Below are 16,443 nucleotides of genomic sequence, written 5' to 3'. Positions count from 1 at the left end.
CGTCTGGCCGAGCACTCTGTCGGGGGGGTCTTTAACTCCCACCTCCGGGAGAGCTTTTCCCAGCTTCCGAGGGAGGCGGGGGACATTAAGTCTGAGTGGACCATGTTCTCTACCTCCATTGTGGACGCAGCTGTTCAGAGCTGTGGCCGCAAGGTCTCCGGTGCCTGTTGTGGCGACAATCCCCGAACCCGGTGGTGGACACCGGAAGTAAGGGATGCCGTCAAGCTGAAGAAGGAGTCCTATCGGGACATGTTGACCTCCAGGACTCCTGAGGCAGCTGACGGGTATCGGCAGGCCAGGCGTGCCACAGCTCAGGCAGTTGCGGAGGCAAAATCTCGGAACTGGGAGGAGTTCGGGGAGGCTATGGAGAAGGACTATTGGTTGGCCTCGAAGAAATTCTGGCAAACTGTCCGGTGCCTCAGGAGGGGGAAGCAGTACTCTGCCAACACTGTTTACAGTGCGGGTGGGGAGCTGTTGACCTCGACTGGGGACATTGTCGGGCGGTGGAAGGAATACTTTGAGGATCTCCTCAATCCCACCATCATGTCTTCCATTGAGGAAACTGAGGCTGATGACTCAGAGGTGGACTCGTCCATTACCCAAGCCGAAGTCACTGAGGTGGTTTGCAAGCTCCTTGGTGGCAAGGCACAGGGGGTGGATGAGATCCGCCCTGAGTATCTCAAGTCTCTGGATGTTGTGGGGCTGTCTTGGTTGACACGCCTCTGCAACATCGCATGGCGGTCGGGGACAGTGCCTCTGGAGTGGCAGACTGGGGTGGTGGTCCCTCTTTTTAAGAAAGGGGACCGGAGAGTGTGCTCCAATAATAGGGGAATCACACTTCTCAGCCTCCCAGGGAAGGTTTACTCCAGGGTACTGGAGAGGAGAATTCAACCAATAGTCGAACCTCGGATCCAGGAGGAACAATGCAGTTTTCATCCTGGTCGCGGAACACTGGACCAGCTCTATACCCTTATAGGGTGCTCAAGGGTTCATGGGAGTTTGCCCAACCAGTCCACATGTGTTTTGTGGATCTGGAGAAGGCATTCGACCGTGTCCCTCATGGTATTCTGTGGGGGGTGCTTCGGGAGTATGGGGTTCGGGGCTCTTTGCTAAGGGCTGTCCGGTCCCTGTACAAATGGAGCAGGAGTCTGGTTCGCATTGCCGGCAGTAAGTCAGACCTGTTCCCAGTGCATGTTGGATTCCGGCAGGGCTGCCCTTTGTCACCGGTTCTGTTCATAATTTTTATGGACAGAATTTCTAGGCACAGCCAGGGGCCAGAAGGAATCCTGTTTGGGAACCACAGGATTTCATCTCTGCTTTTTGCGGATGATGTTGTCCTGTTGGCTTCTTCAAACCAGGACCTTCAGCATGCACTGGGGTGGTTTGCAGTCAAGTGTGAAGCGGCTGGGATGAGAATCAGCACCTCCAAGTCCGAGGCCATGGTTCTCGACCGGAAAAAGGTGGCTTGCCCTCTCCAGGTTGGTGGAGAAGTCCTGCCTCAAGTGGAGGAGTTTAAGTATCTCGGGATCTTGTTCACGAGTGAGGGAAGGATGGAGCGTGAGATCGACAGGCGGATCAGTGCAGCCTCCGCAGTGATGCGGTTGCTTTACCGGTCCATTGTGGTGAAGGAGCTGAGCCAAAAGGCGAAGCTCTCAATTTACCGGTCGATCTACGTTCCGGCTGTTACCTATGGTCATGAGCTTTGGGTAATGACCGAAAGAACAAGATCGCGGATACAAGCGGCCGAAATGAGTTTCCTTTGCAGGGTGGCTGGGCGCTCCCTTAGAGATAGGGTGAGAAGCACAGTCACTCGGGAGAAGCTCGGAGTAGAGCCGCTGCTCCTCCACATCGAGAGGAATCAGCTGAGGTGGCTCAGGCATCTTTTTCGGATGCCTCCTGGACGCCTCCCTGGGGAGGTGTTCCAGGCATGTCCCCCCGGGAGGAGGTCCCAGGGAAGACCCAGGACACGCTGGAGGGACTATGTCTCTCGGCTGGCCTGGGAACACCTCGGTGTTCTTCCCGAGGAGCTGGCCGAGGTGACTGGGGAAAGGGAAGTTTGGGCTTCCATGTTCAGACTGCTGCCTCCGCGACCCGGCCCCGGATAAAGCGGAAGAAGACGAGACAAGACGAGACGAGACGAGTTTTCAGACCATAATAAACCGGCATGAAAAAAAAGAAACAAGGCGTTTTTATGAATAAAAAAATAATAAAAACCTCACAAAGTTTATAAAAGCATCTCAGGGAATAATAATCTAAAATAATAGAAGTGTGTGCCACACCCCTTTCACACGATTAATATGTAGAAGTGAAACATTGCACCCTGAGGCATGAAGTGAAACAATTTGTTCTGATGATCTGATCCTCCGTCTTTCACAGTGTCACGCTCTGGATGGGAAATGCAGCATCAGCTGTGACAATGAGGTAATACACACACACACACACACACTCTAGAGGTGGACAAAGTACCCAACTTCATTACTTAAGTCAAAGTACAGATCCCACTGATCAAATGTTACTCCGATACAAGTGAAAGTTGTCCAGTCAAATTTTTACTGAAGTTAAAATACTGAAGTACTCACTTTTAAAAATACTTAATTATTAAAAGTACATTTAAAGTCGGAGTTTTATCGCACCGCTCCTGTGAAGGACGGCCCCATGAGGACAGTTGAGGGCTATACCTGTTAAAACTGTTAATATTATAGTCAGGCTGTCTGTTGTTGCCCAAATGAGGATGGGTTCCCTTTTGAGTCTGGTTCCTCTCGAGGTTTCTTCCTCATGTCGTCTGAGGGAGTTTTTCCTTGCCACCGTCGCCACAGGCTTCATCATTGGGGACAGATTAGGGATAAAATTAGCTCATGTTTTAAGTCGTTCAAATTCTGTAAAGCTGCTTTGCGACAATGTTTATTGTTAAAAGTGCTATACAAATAAACTTGATTTGATTTGATTTGATTTTCTGTCAATGCATCATTGTATTATTACCACAACGCTTACAAAACCTAATGCCTCTGAATCAACCGACTGGATTTATTGATTAACTTGCAGAACCTGGTAGAACGTTACAAAATGAAACACAACTTACAACCAAGCAGAATCATCAATAAGATGCTTGCTATTTTTCCGCTTTAGCTACTGGTAAAAAATATGTAGTAGCTATTGTAATTATGCAAGGTCACAAAAGCTGAACGCATGCTATGCATCATGGTGGTTTAACGTTCAGCTACAGTAGCTAGTCAGTGAAACTCCACCTGACGCTAGCAAACTCTTTTCAAACTCAAAATCATATTGGGTAGCTAACACTACTAGAAAAGAAAGATTTCTACATTGTTTATTTGGCAAGATTATGCTAAAAATATTTCTGAAAGGATTTCAGATATGTTAACGTTATTCATGTTAGCATAACTCTGTTTTTACATGCTAACTAACAGTGTCCAAGTTAACTACACTACCGTTCAAAAGTTTGGGGTCACTTTGAAATGTCCTTATTTTTGAAAGAAAGGCACTGTTCTTTTCAATGAAGATTACTTTAAACTAATCAGAAATCCACTCTATACATTGCTAATGTGGTAAATGACTATTCTAGCTGCAAATGTCTGGTTTTTGGTGCAATATCTCCATAGGTGTATAGAGGCCCATTTCCAGCAACTCTCACTCCAGTGTTCTAATGGTATAATGTGTTTGCTCATTGCCTCAGAAGGCTAATGGATGATTAGAAAACCCTTGTACAATCATGTTAGCACAGCTGAAAACAGTTGAGCTCTTTAGAGAAGCTATAAAACTGACCTTCCTTTGAGCAGATTGAGTTTCTGGAGCATCACATTTGTGGGGTCGATTAAATGCTCAAAATGGCCAGAAAAATGTCTCGACTATATTTTCTATTCATTTTACAACTTATGGTGGGAAATAAAAGTGTGACTTTTCATGGAAAACACAGAATTGTCTGGGTGACCCCAAACTTTTGAACGGTAGTGTAGCTGTGTGTGTGGACAAAGCTATGGCAACCTGGTGGGCAAATCCATAGAAAGTCATTTGACTAATCCGACTGCATAGCTATTGCAACGTTATCGCTCGCTCTAAAAGCACAGAGAACTTCATTGTAAGCTTTCTCTTGGAATAAAACGTTTACATATGTTTACATATGCTTCTGCAGATTGGACGGCGAGTTTTTGGAGGCCATGATGTCATTTGTTTGAAGCAAACAATGCAAACATTTAAAACAAAATCGTTTCCTCAGACCATTCCCCAGAAGAACCGCCTCCTTCCATTCTGCCATCAATTGGTCATGTTCAAATAACGCTGCTGAGAAATCACTGAACTCGATTTTATACAGTCGATGGACGTGACGTGACCCGAGTGATTACTGATCGGCTCTCAGTGTCAACTGTGAAAAAATCAATCACGTTTTAGAAAAGAAAAGAAAAAAAACATCCACTTTCAAAGCTGCTTCATAGTAACGAGTAACGAGGACCTTGATAGAAATGTAGTGGAGTGAAAAGTACGATATTTGTCTTTCAAATGTAGTGAAGTTAAAGTCATAAGTTTCCAAAAAAATTAATGCTCAAGTAAAATACAGATACTCAAAAAGTGGACTTAAGTACAGAACTCAAGTAAATGTACTTTGTTACTGTCCACCTCTGACACTCTCTCTCTCTCTCTCCTCTTTCTTCCTTTCCTACTTCTCTGTCTGTCTTGTTCCACTTTCTTCTTGCCTTCCACTTCACCTCTAAAAACTCATTTCCTCTTTTTCTGGCAGATTCCCACAGTTGGTTCATGCAGAAACGAAACACAGTGCTGTAATACCTGTCTGGCACATGGGCGCACACACACACACACACACACACACACACACACACACACACACACACACACACACACACACACACACACACACACCAGGCTGATTCACTCAGAGTTCATTGTGAAACACCTGCTGGGTTTTAGTTCCTCACTGAGACACGAGCTCATATGTTTGAGTTTCATCACATTACAGTTACTTTACTACTGCTGTATTCTCTCTCTCTCCCTCTGTCTCTCTCCCCCTCTGTCTCTCTCTCTCTCCCCCTCTGTCTCTGTCTCTCTCTCTCTCTCCCTCTGTCTCTCTCTCCCCCAGGATATTAAATGTTACCTGATCGACAACAACGGCTTCATCCTGGTGTCTGAGGATTACTCTCAGGTTTGTCCGTCTCAGTGAGCGTGAGATTTGATTCCATGTCAGGTTTCATCTTTAATCTTCAGACTACTGTCCGTTTATCAGAGTCACCCACCAGACAGCTCACTTGTGAGGCTTTGCACAAAGTATTGGCACCCACTTTGCCCAGTCTGTCAGTGGATAAACACTACCACAGAACAGAAATTATTTATTTATAATTCATCTCATTATCTGTAGCCGCTTTATCCTGTTCTACAGGGTCGCAGGCGAGCTGGATCCTATCCCAGCTGACTACGGGCGAAAGGCGGGGTACACCCTGGACAAGTCGCCAGGTCATCACAGGGCTGACACATAGACACAGACAACCATTCACACTCACATTCACACCTACGCTCAATTTAGAGTCACCAGTTAACCTAACCTGCATGTCTTTGGACTGTGGGGGAAACCGGAGCACCCGGAGGAAACCCACGCGGACACGGGGAGAACATGCAAACTCCGCACAGAAAGGCCCTCGCCGGCCACGGGGCTCGAACCCGGACCTTCTTGCTGTGAGGCGACAGCGCTAACCACTACACCACCGTGCCGCCCCTTATTTGTAATTATTTTTTTTATTTATGTACCATATTTGGCCTTCTCTCTCTCTCTCTCTCTCTCTCTCTCTCTCTCTCTCTCTCTCTCTCCATCATCATCAAACATTTAATATTTAACCCTGAATATGACCAGCCACGGGTCAGACTAACTTTCACACTTTGTGTTTACGGTGTGAATAATAAGAATGGTTGTTGTCTTTGTTACGTGACAATGAATTAATATCCCATCTGAAAACATAAAGATACACTGAATAAAAGAGACATTAATAAAAAAGACAGAGTAATTATATTTCTAGCTATTGCACTTTGTAAAAAAAAAATTAATAAAATGAATTAATTCTGTTCCAGATTTACAGAGATATACCATAATAACTGTAACTGGTTCCTGAAAGTTGTTGTGATGTCACTTCCTGTCTCTTCATAGACGGGGCTCTTCTTTGGAGAGGTGGAGGGGGCCGTCATGAACAAACTGCTCATCATGGGCTCTTTTAAAAGGTCAGAGAGCAAACACACACACACACACACACACACACACCTTGAAAAACATGCAGGCATCATTCAAATACATTGCACTTACCATGATGATGTAGAGCAGATTGGAACACAAACATGTTTTACCGTGTGTGTGTGTGTGTGTGTGTGTGTGTGGCAGGATCACTCTGTATGATTATCAGGCTCTGTGTAAGGAGTACGTAGGCAGCAGTGACAGTGGGCGCACTTTACTGAACGTGAGTATGAACATTACTGTTAGTGTTCGAGGTGTTAAGCATCAGGCGGTTTTACTTTCACCTGCTGAACGTACGATTTGAAATTATGAACGAAAAATTGAGTAACAGAAACGCAAATTTAAAAAAAAATCACATTTCACAAAAAAAGTTGATACGCTTGTGTAAGGTTTTTTTTTTCAGAAGTAATTAAATAAAAATAAAAATATCATGTATGTTTAATTTTTGGTCCTCAGTGTACAGTGCGTAACCTGCATGTGTGTGTGTGTGTGTGTGTGTGTGTGTGTGTTTTTCTTTTTCAGCCATTTGCTGCTGTAAAGTGGCTCATCAGTGAAATTATCCTGTAAGAAAAACTAGTTTCGGGTTCACTTGTGTCAATTCTGCAGTTACACATGGTGCTGGGTGATTTTACTCCTCCGAGTGTGTGTGTGTGTGTGTGTGTGTGTGTGTGTGTGTGTTACAGATTCCTGCTTGAGTTTAACTTTTACAGCTGGTGGAGTTGGGACTCGACTGTAAAAGGTGGTTCAGTTTTGCTCATCTCCTTATTGAGTTACTCAGAAGGATCTCTTTCAGTATTTATGAAATTTGTTGACAAAGTAGAACCATGAGGATGTATTTATGATAGTGTGTGTGTGTGTGTGTGCTCCAGCTGACAGAGCGAACAGGAGGGCGATGCTGGTGCCATGTGATATGGAGTACCCTGTGTTTGTCTCAGAGCGCACGATCAAAGAGACGGCAGGCAGCATCGACTGCAACGGCTGTATCAGGTGTGTGTGTGTGTGTGTGTGTGTGTGTGAAGACAAGAACAAGATAAGAAGCCTTTATTTCTCATACGTACACTCAAGCACAGACTGAAGCAGTGAAATTCCTCCTCTGTATTTAACCCATTTGAAGCAGTGAACACACGCATGTGCGCACACACACAAGTGAGCAATGAGCGTGCACGCACACACGCACACACAGCAGTGGGCAGCGATGCTACAGCACCTGGGGAGAACATGCAAACTCCACACAGAAAGCCCCCCTCAGCACTGGGCTCGAACCCAGAACCTTCTTGCTGTGAGGCGACAGTGCTAACCACCACGCTACTACATCACTGTGCCGCCGTGTGTGTGTGTGTGTGTCCCCTCAGCTTCACTCTGCAAGTGACTCACCAGATCAATACAGTACATGCATTTTTTTTTTGTCATCGCAGCCTTTGAAGCTCGTCTCGAACCTGCAGCGCTGCTTTCTCAAACATTTTTAAATTAAAAAACAGACAGCAGGTTTTGGTTTTCTTTTGCTGAATGAAGCAGCTGGTACAGTTTATCATTCTTTAGCCAGTGTGTGGTTGAGGTTAAGATAAACAACAGGATGATGGGTTACAGTTATTTTGCTTAACCCAAGTGTATCCTGTGTGTGTGTGTGTGTGTGTGTGTAGATCCCTAGATTATATTGCATCATTAACATTTAAGATCCTCCTTTAACGGACCGTTTTGTGACACACAACTGTAACTTTCTCAACAATTGCAAGTCAGGTTCCATCCATCCATTATCCGTAGCTGCTTATCCTCTATCGGGTCACAGGCGAGCTGGAGTCTATCCCAGCTGACTACGGGCGAAAGGCGGGGTACACCCTGGACAAGTCGCCAGGTCATCACAGGGCTGACACATAGACACAGACAACCATTCACACTCACATTCACACCTACGCTCAATTTAGAGTCACCAGTTAACCTAACCTGCATGTCTTTGGACTGTGGGGGAAACCGGAGCACCCGGAGGAAACCCACGCGGACACGGGGAGAACATGCAAACTCCGCACAGAAAGGCCCTCGCTGGCCACGGAGCTCGAACCCGGACCTTCTTGCTGTGAGGCGACAGTGCTAACCACTACACCACCGTGCCACCCCCAAGTCAGGTTTTTTTTTTTCTTGTGTATGTGTGTTTTTTTTTTTTATTAGATTTACATTTCCAGTATTTGGCGGACTCCCTGATCCAGAGCGAGTTTGAGAAGTGCTTTGAAGTCTCAATCAATAAACACATCCTGATTTACGATATGACATTCCAGACATTAATGCAGGAGAGAATTTGGGGGTGAGGTGCCTTGTTGAAGGGTGCGTCAGCCATTCCTGCTGATTGAGGGAATCAAACCAGTGAGCTTTTGGTCCCAGAGCTGCTTCTCTAACCATTAGGCCATGAACTAAAAGGAAAACATACTGGAGTAAGAAAAGCACAACAACACAAGATTTTTAAAAAAAATAAAAGTGCTAATTTCAGTACTTCAGGAAGAGGTCTGTCTTTAGGCGCCATTTGAAGACTCGGCTGCTCGGACATCTAGAGGAATTTCATTCCATCACCAATGTGCCAGAACAGAGAACAGTCTTGATGCAGGTCTTCTTTGTACCCTGAGAGATGGTGTGTCCAGTTGAGCAGTGTTAGAGGATCAGAGGGAGCGTGGTGCAGCATGGTGCAGCGTGGCGTGTGGTTAGTGGCTCTGAGGTAAGTGGGTGCTGGCCTGTTTTTGGTTTGTAAGCAAGCATTGGTGTTTAAATCTGATGCAGCAACTACAGGAAGCTGGTGGAGGGACAGCAGCAACAGAGTGGTGGAGGAGAACTACCATCACTGTTTGAGACTGGGGCAACAGTGGAGGTTCCTCTGTGAGCTTCTGAGTCTGTGAGATGTGGTGATAGAGATACCGTAGGTGTGAGGCAGAAGTTAGGAGTGAGGTCGGTGAGTTGAAGTTGGGGGTGAGAATTTTGGGAACTGGTACCCCAAACTGAACAAGATGAGGGAACAAATACCTCTTAATTCCACACTTTCGAGATAATTGTGTGCTTCTAAATGTTGCAGAATTCTTCTTGTGCAACCATGTGACAAAATAGTGTGATGTATGCATCTGCCACCATGCTGGATAATTTCCAAATCCAGGATGCTGTCTTGTGCAAAAAATAACTGTGAAAAAGCATCTCTAACTTTCTCGAAGTGTTATGATTCTCTGGAATCCTCTGCCAGGTCAAGATTCAGAGGAAAGTTGAAATTTGTGGCTTTGACCCAAATATGTTAAAGCCGTCCAATGTTCCAGAGGATTTAGCCTCGTTACCACTGATCAAATACCCTGATATCAGCATGAACTATCTCATTCTACAAACCTCGTGGACAACCAACGCACAAATGAAGGCTAATAAGAGCTGAAATACCTACGATTTCTTCTCACTAAACAATGAAAAGATGACAGGATGCTTGTTCATGCTCGTGTATTCTCAACATTCTCAACGATCTTGAGAAACACCGCTCCAAACTTCAGCAGAAAGCATCGCTTTAATTAGCAATGAACTCTTCCCAGATATAAAGTGGTCACCACACACACACACACACACACACACACGGGTGTAATTAGCTTTTTCCTCAGTTAAGTCCTTATGATGTATGTTTTTGAACCACAGTGCATTCACTCATTAATTATTTTGGGATTTCTGAAGAACCGGGGCGGCACGGTGGTGTAGTGGTTAGCGCTGTCGCCTCACAGCAAGAAGGTCCTGGGTTCGAGCCCCGGGGCCGGCGAGGGCCTTTCTGTGTGGAGTTTGCATGTTCTCCCCGTGTCCGCGTGGGTTTCCTCCGGGTGCTCCGGTTTCCCCCACAGTCCAAAGACATGCAGGTTAGGTTAACTGGTGACTCTAAATTGAGCGTAGGTGTGAATGTGAGTGTGAATGGTTGTCTGTGTCTATGTGTCAGCCCTGTGATGACCTGGCGACTTGTCCAGGGTGTACCCCGCCTTTCGCCCATAGTCAGCTGGGATAGGATCCAGCTTGCCTGCGACCCTGTAGAAGGATAAAGCGGCTAGAGATAATGAGATGAGATGAGATGAAGAACCGTTTCTCAGTAGTATTACCGCGATTATACCCTGCACACAAAGGAGGCATTGTCTTTCTTCAAAGGCAATGAAATCAAAAGAAAATCACGATGCGTTGCAGCAGCTCGCACATGGAGCGCCGCTATCTTGGTTGTTATTATCCAACATGGCGGACTTCCGGTTTGGAAAATAAGCGTGACGTCACGTGCACATGAAGAAAATGTTCTGACCCTGACATACACTGGAGCAAATACACCTTCAGTATATCTTAGGAAGCCCTACCTATAGTTCACACCTTAAGGGAGACTTAAACTACTTGAGATTAGCCAGGTGAGAACTAATGAGCATCGACCAGCAGCCACTCCCAAACAGAACCACAGAATCAACAAGACTAGTTGCAAGAATCTAGATCTAACTGAGTCAAACAGGTCGGGCACAAAAGTCACAATCTGAATTCACCATCTCATCTCATCTCATCATCTCTAGCCGCTTTATCCTGTTCTACAGGGTCGCAGGCAAGCCGGATCCGATCCCAGCTGACTACGGGCGAAAGGCGGGGTACACCCAGAAAGGCCCTCGCCGGCCACAGGGCTCGAACCCGGACCTTCTTGCTGTGAGGCGACAGCACTAACCACTACACCACCATGCCGCCCCCGAATTCACCAATCGAGAATAAATTCAAAGATAGAGCACACTGAATAAAGAGCTGGATACACTTTCAATATATTGTAATAAGCCCCGCCCAAACTTCATCATCAGCCTTACCCAAACAAAGAGTTTGTTGGTTTGTTTGTTGCATTGTTCGTTTCATTAAATGTTGGTTTGTTTTTAGCTCATCCAGCCGCAGACCAGGCCGGATGAGCGAATGCGATCACGCATCATCCATTCACAATTTACAAAAATCGCTACTCCTCCTATCGGATTGATCGGATTTCGATCAACCTCACAGACAATGTTCCCCAGGTGGGTATGCATAAAAATTGTCAAGATGGTGGTAACACCTGTCATATTTACGATTTTATAGGCGTCTTGGCCGGTATGAGCTCCAGCCTCTCTGAGGCCATTTATTTTTATCTAATTCGGCAGTTATCTTGTGCTCGTAGCTGCTCCAGCTCGTTGCTGGAAAAATTTTTGCTTACACCCGCCAGATCACCAACTCAAAGGATATTAATATCACTGTGCGTGCAGTGTTGTGCGAAGTGTTGGCTCAAGAACTGTGAAAAAGTCATTTGTGTGGTTTCAGAAAGAAGGTGAAAAAATAATGATGCGCTGTGGTGAATGAAACGCTCGACACGTCCTCAGAGTGGGACTCTGAGCTCTCTGCTGTTCGTAACACAGGAAGGAGAAACTTTCCAAGGCATCAAAAAAACAAACGTTGCAGCAAACAGAGAACAGACACTGTGGGTTGGTTTTGTTGCGGTGCAGAGCAGAGCTGAAAATACCTTATGTGATAACTGAGATGCTGAAGTTCTGTATGTTCTCAGAATAAAACAGTCTCATCGAGAACCCCAGGTGCTTTTTTGGTTGTCTGTTTGAAAAGCCGTTTTTGGACAAGAGTGTAGTGTGGTGAGGTGATGAAGTTTTTTTTTTTCATACTTTCACACTTTGTTCCTTTCATGAGTTCATAAAAATAACTATTAAAACCTGAGTTTACTGCAATAACCCTGTCTAGAAGATTCTCCATATTTTGTTTATGTTCATGTTTTGTTTGTTCGGGCCCAAGCACCATCGGGGCAAAGATCCGATTCAATCCAGAAACACTTTTGGTTTTTTTCCTCAAGATGTGACCATGTTTGAGGTTTTCCCCATGAGGGAAAACACTGACACATCAGTGCTTGTGACAGCTCCTCAGGGACCGAGGCTTGGCAGGGATCCATTGCGCCACCAAATGTCATTGACTCTTGTTATCAGCATATAACTTCACATACACACACCACATTCGGTACACGTGTGGGGCTCCCAAAGACAAACACATTGATATTATACATTGCATTAGCCCCGCCCTATAGGAAGTGAGATATTTTGGATTTTGTCCACTTCGACACTTGAAATCCTGCTCCAAGGCGGTTCCTCAGATTCACGGCAGATTTGGTCGACATGACGTGAAGATGTTCCTGATGTTAAATTGTGAAGGGATTTTTGATATCTTCCAAGGCGTCCAAATGGGAACACAATGAATTTATACATCTCAACACGCAAACAGGAAGTGCCTCATACGGTAGGTCTTTCATGCATTGCTTGATATGGCTCAGACTTCACAGGTTATTGGTTCTGATGGTTCTGATCATATTCATATGTCCAGAGTGACACTGTGGCATAGCGCCACCATCTGGCCACAGAAAGAGTGGCTGCTTTTTCACCCATCTCAGCTACATTGCTCCTGGATGGTTGATCAGATTCATGTCAGATTTGCGATAGTTATTGGTGAGGATGATGATGATGATATCCAGATGCCCAGAGTGACTCTCTGGTATAGCGCCACCATCTGGCAACAGAAAGAGTTTTTTTTTGTTTGTTTGTTTGTTTGTTTGTTTGTTTTTTGAACGCGTCTTGGTGATATTGCTCCAAGACAGTTTTGTTTATGAAATGTTGTGTGAATATGGTGATATCACCAGAGGTGTGATTGCACCAAAGAAGTCAGGGCCTGTTGTCATTGTTGCTTGCAGCTATAATGAATTAATTTGTTTGTGGTTTTATTTTATTTCCCATTTTTTAATTGGTTAAGGACTGTTGTAGTTCTTAACCAATCGAAAAACTGCTTGTAGATTTGCATTGAAAGTTTTGCAGAAACACAGAACACTGTGTTTACAATCAAGTGTAAGGTTCCTTGAATTTGAGGGGGGAATAAAAAACAGTTATGCACTGATCGATTGATGAAATTTCACTTGCAATAATCTGTTTCATGAAAGTTGAATAAAACTGCAGTTTAGACACTGAAGAAGCCTTTATTTATCACACGTACTCTTAAGCACAGTGAAATTCATCCTCTGTATTTAACCCATCTGAGTCAGTGAACACACGCATGCACACACACGTGAACAATGAGCACACACACATACCCAGAGCAGTGGGCAGTGATGCTACAGCGCCCGGGAGCAGTTGTGGTTTACGTTCCTTGCTCAAGAGCACTTCATCCCAACCTCAGCCAATGGCCACCCGACGTTATCCTAACCTGCACGTCTTTGGACTGTGGGAGAAACTGAAGCACCCAGAGGAAACCCACACAGACACAGAGAGAACATTCAAACTCCACACAGAAAGGCCCTTGTCGGCTACTGGGCTTGAGCCCAGAACCCTCTTGCTGTGAGGTGACAGTACTAACCACTACACCACCATAAACTGCAGCATGTCAACTCTGAGAAAAAATGAGAATTTCTCTCTCTCTCCCTCTCTCTCTCTCTCTCAGGACATTTGTCATTCAGCAGATCCCCAGCAGTAACCTCTTCATGGTCGTTGTGGAGAACAAGTGTGACTGTAGCTCCACCCCTCCAGTTACCATGGAGCCGATCGAGATCATCTATATCCTTCACAAATTATAAATAGAGCGAGAGAGCCATTTATATATTTTCTTTTCTGGTGCAGCTTTCAATGTCTTCCTGAACACACACGCACACTCACCTCTGTTACGATGCAGGCACTTATGTATGTAATCGCAGAAGAGCGACAAGGAGTAAACAGTGTCCGAGCCAAAACGTGAGAGAAGAATCAGAGTCGTAGAACTGGCGAGGGTCAGGCGATCAGCAAACAGCGTGAAAGGGAATAGACAAAGAGCGTAAACGGAAAACAGGGAAGCAAGAGTCAGAAGACCGAGAGTCAGTCAGGAAATAACAAGGCTTCGTGTGAACTGTAGAAGACAGAACGATACTTCACACTGAAGCGGCGTGAGTGAGAGGTTTGTATAGGCAGGGGGACTAACTGGAATAACGAGTGGCAGCTGATCTCAGTAGTCGGGAGACAGAGGGCGCTGTGAGTTGTGGGAAGTGTAGACCATGGTGTCTATGTTTGTAGTTTGGACAGGTTCAGCAGGTTTACTGACAACCTCATGATAACATTCTACACCATTTTGACTGTGTGTGTGTGTGTGTGTGTGTGTGTGTGTGTGTGTGTGTGTGTGTGTGTGAGAGAGAGAGTTATTTTATCTGAGAGTTTTTGTACTTTAACCTCTGAACACACAATGAGTCTCTTAAGTGCGAGACGCTGAAGTTTCAGAAGGACCGCAAACGTCCTGACTCCTGTCACCCCTTCCATCCTGAGGTACACTCGGTGTGTGTGTGTGTGTGTGTGTGTGTGTGTGTGTGTGTGTGTGGTATTGTATCTGTATTCTGTGACTGTACCTGGAAATAACATTTTTTATTTATTTACTGGTCAAATGTCCCCACAAATTTATCACTTATTCCTGTCATTAATAGGACATTTGGTCCACACAAAGTCTGAGTCACTGTGTTGTGTGTGTGTGTGTGTGTGTGTGTGTGTGTGTGTGTGTGTGTGTGTGTGTAGGAAAATGCCATGGAGTGCGGCTCAGCCGTGACACTTTCTCCCACGCTCGCTGCCGCTTTGATCCCCCTCCTGATCTTACTCACTTCCAGGTGACCTTTGACGTGATCTTCGACCTCCAGTGATCGGAGGGATCATCCTCGCTAACGCTAAACGGGGGTGAAAACAAAAATAATACAGTTCAAATGCAGCTTGCTAACAGAATCAAACTCATCCTTATGACCTCAAAACGAAACCTGCTGACACTTTGGAGGCTCAGTGACCTTTATATGACCTTAAAGAATGTCCAACTGTGAAGGGAGTGATCGGAAATGGGCGTGACCCAAACGCTAGAAGGGTCTAACAATTCATTCTAATGAGAAAATTCCAGTTGGTACCGTATGGTGTGTGGAAAGAAAGTAATGATAATTGTGCTCTGGCTGCCATTTTGTAGCTTGCAGCCTGCTCTTAAATTAGCAGCTAAAAGCGTTTCACTCTCCTTCTCAGCTAAATGTGGCGCAGAGACGCTAAACACGATGAACTTTCTGCTTTATTACATGACAGTTATCTCAATGTTATATTTGTGAACTGCTTCTGAGCGTTCAGTCTAACGTATGCTAGCAGGACACCATAGAGACGCCGTATGAACAAATTCTCTTCACCCTTTGCTTTGAGATACGAATCACAAACACGGAGATGTGAATTTAGCGTTTGGGACACGACCGTGTTCAGGGTTTTATCTTTAATCTGAGCCATGAGTCCTGTGTCATGTGGGAGACGAACGTGCTGATAATAAATCACTGCTTTTTGTAAATTCATCCAAAAATTCAATCCAGTTGTTTATGAGCAACTGGGGAAAAAATGTTTCTTGGTTAATTTCATTTCCATTCGTCTGCCTGTCATTTTTTAGACGCTATACTTTAATTAAAGGAAATAAACATGCATGAAGTGAAAAAATGTTTGAAGTATTCTACAAAAAATACTGATTTTTAAAAATTCTGATGAATTGCACAAGAATGCTTGCTTAACAAAAAAAGAAAAGAACAAAGAAAAGAAAATGTCTTTGAAATGATTATACCTCAAAAAGAAAGAAAGAAAGAAAGAAAGAAAGAAAGAAAGAAAGAAAGAAAGAAAGCCATTTCTTGTAAATAAAAGCTATTTTCCATCACTGGCCTCAGATGTGGTTGAAATTTGGAGATTTTCGCTCCTTTTTTCTTTTTTTTTTGGAATGATGGATGAAGGAAAAAAATGTGTGCAGGAAATACGTTTAAAATAAATTTAAGAAATGGAAATGAATGAATGATTGAATGAATATACACAAGTTAATTAATAGTAAAATAAAAAAACAGGATGTGCAGCTTCGGTTCTCATCTTTCAGACAGGAAATGTCCATCCATCCATTATCTGTAGCCGCTTTATCCTGTTCTACAGGGTTGCAGGCAAGCTGGAGCCTATCCCAGCTGACTACGGGCGAAAGGCGGGGTTCACCCTGGACAAGTCGCCAGGTCATCACAGGGCTGACACATAGACACAGACAACCATTCACACTCACATTCACACCTACGCTCAATTTAGAGTCACCAGTTAACCTAACCTGCATGTCTCTGGACTGTGGAGGAAACGGGAGCACCCGGAGGAAACCCACGCGGACACGGGGAGAACATGCAAACTCCA

The 16,443-nt window shown here is 44.8% G+C and overlaps 1 protein-coding gene across 1 annotated transcript in view; it reads left to right on the top strand.

The window, feature by feature from the left end:
• cacna2d3 (calcium channel, voltage dependent, alpha2/delta subunit 3) overlaps positions 1-16,443 on the top strand; it is a 75,971-nt gene that overhangs the window by 52,296 nt on the left and 7,232 nt on the right. The window contains exons 29-37 of the mRNA XM_060910339.1: positions 2,377-2,421; positions 5,108-5,170; positions 6,164-6,234; positions 6,392-6,467; positions 6,767-6,807; positions 6,928-6,983; positions 7,114-7,231; positions 13,703-13,815; positions 14,468-14,550. Coding sequence (XP_060766322.1) covers positions 2,377-2,421; positions 5,108-5,170; positions 6,164-6,234; positions 6,392-6,467; positions 6,767-6,807; positions 6,928-6,983; positions 7,114-7,231; positions 13,703-13,815; positions 14,468-14,550 — 666 coding nt within the window. The remainder of the gene's footprint in view (positions 1-2,376; positions 2,422-5,107; positions 5,171-6,163; positions 6,235-6,391; positions 6,468-6,766; positions 6,808-6,927; positions 6,984-7,113; positions 7,232-13,702; positions 13,816-14,467; positions 14,551-16,443) is intronic.

The sequence above is a fragment of the Neoarius graeffei genome, chromosome 26, assembly GCF_027579695.1.
Source record: "Neoarius graeffei isolate fNeoGra1 chromosome 26, fNeoGra1.pri, whole genome shotgun sequence".
NCBI lineage: Eukaryota > Metazoa > Chordata > Actinopteri > Siluriformes > Ariidae > Neoarius > Neoarius graeffei.
Note: the sequence above shows the minus strand (reverse complement) of the source record. Positions and strands in the feature narration are given on the sequence as shown.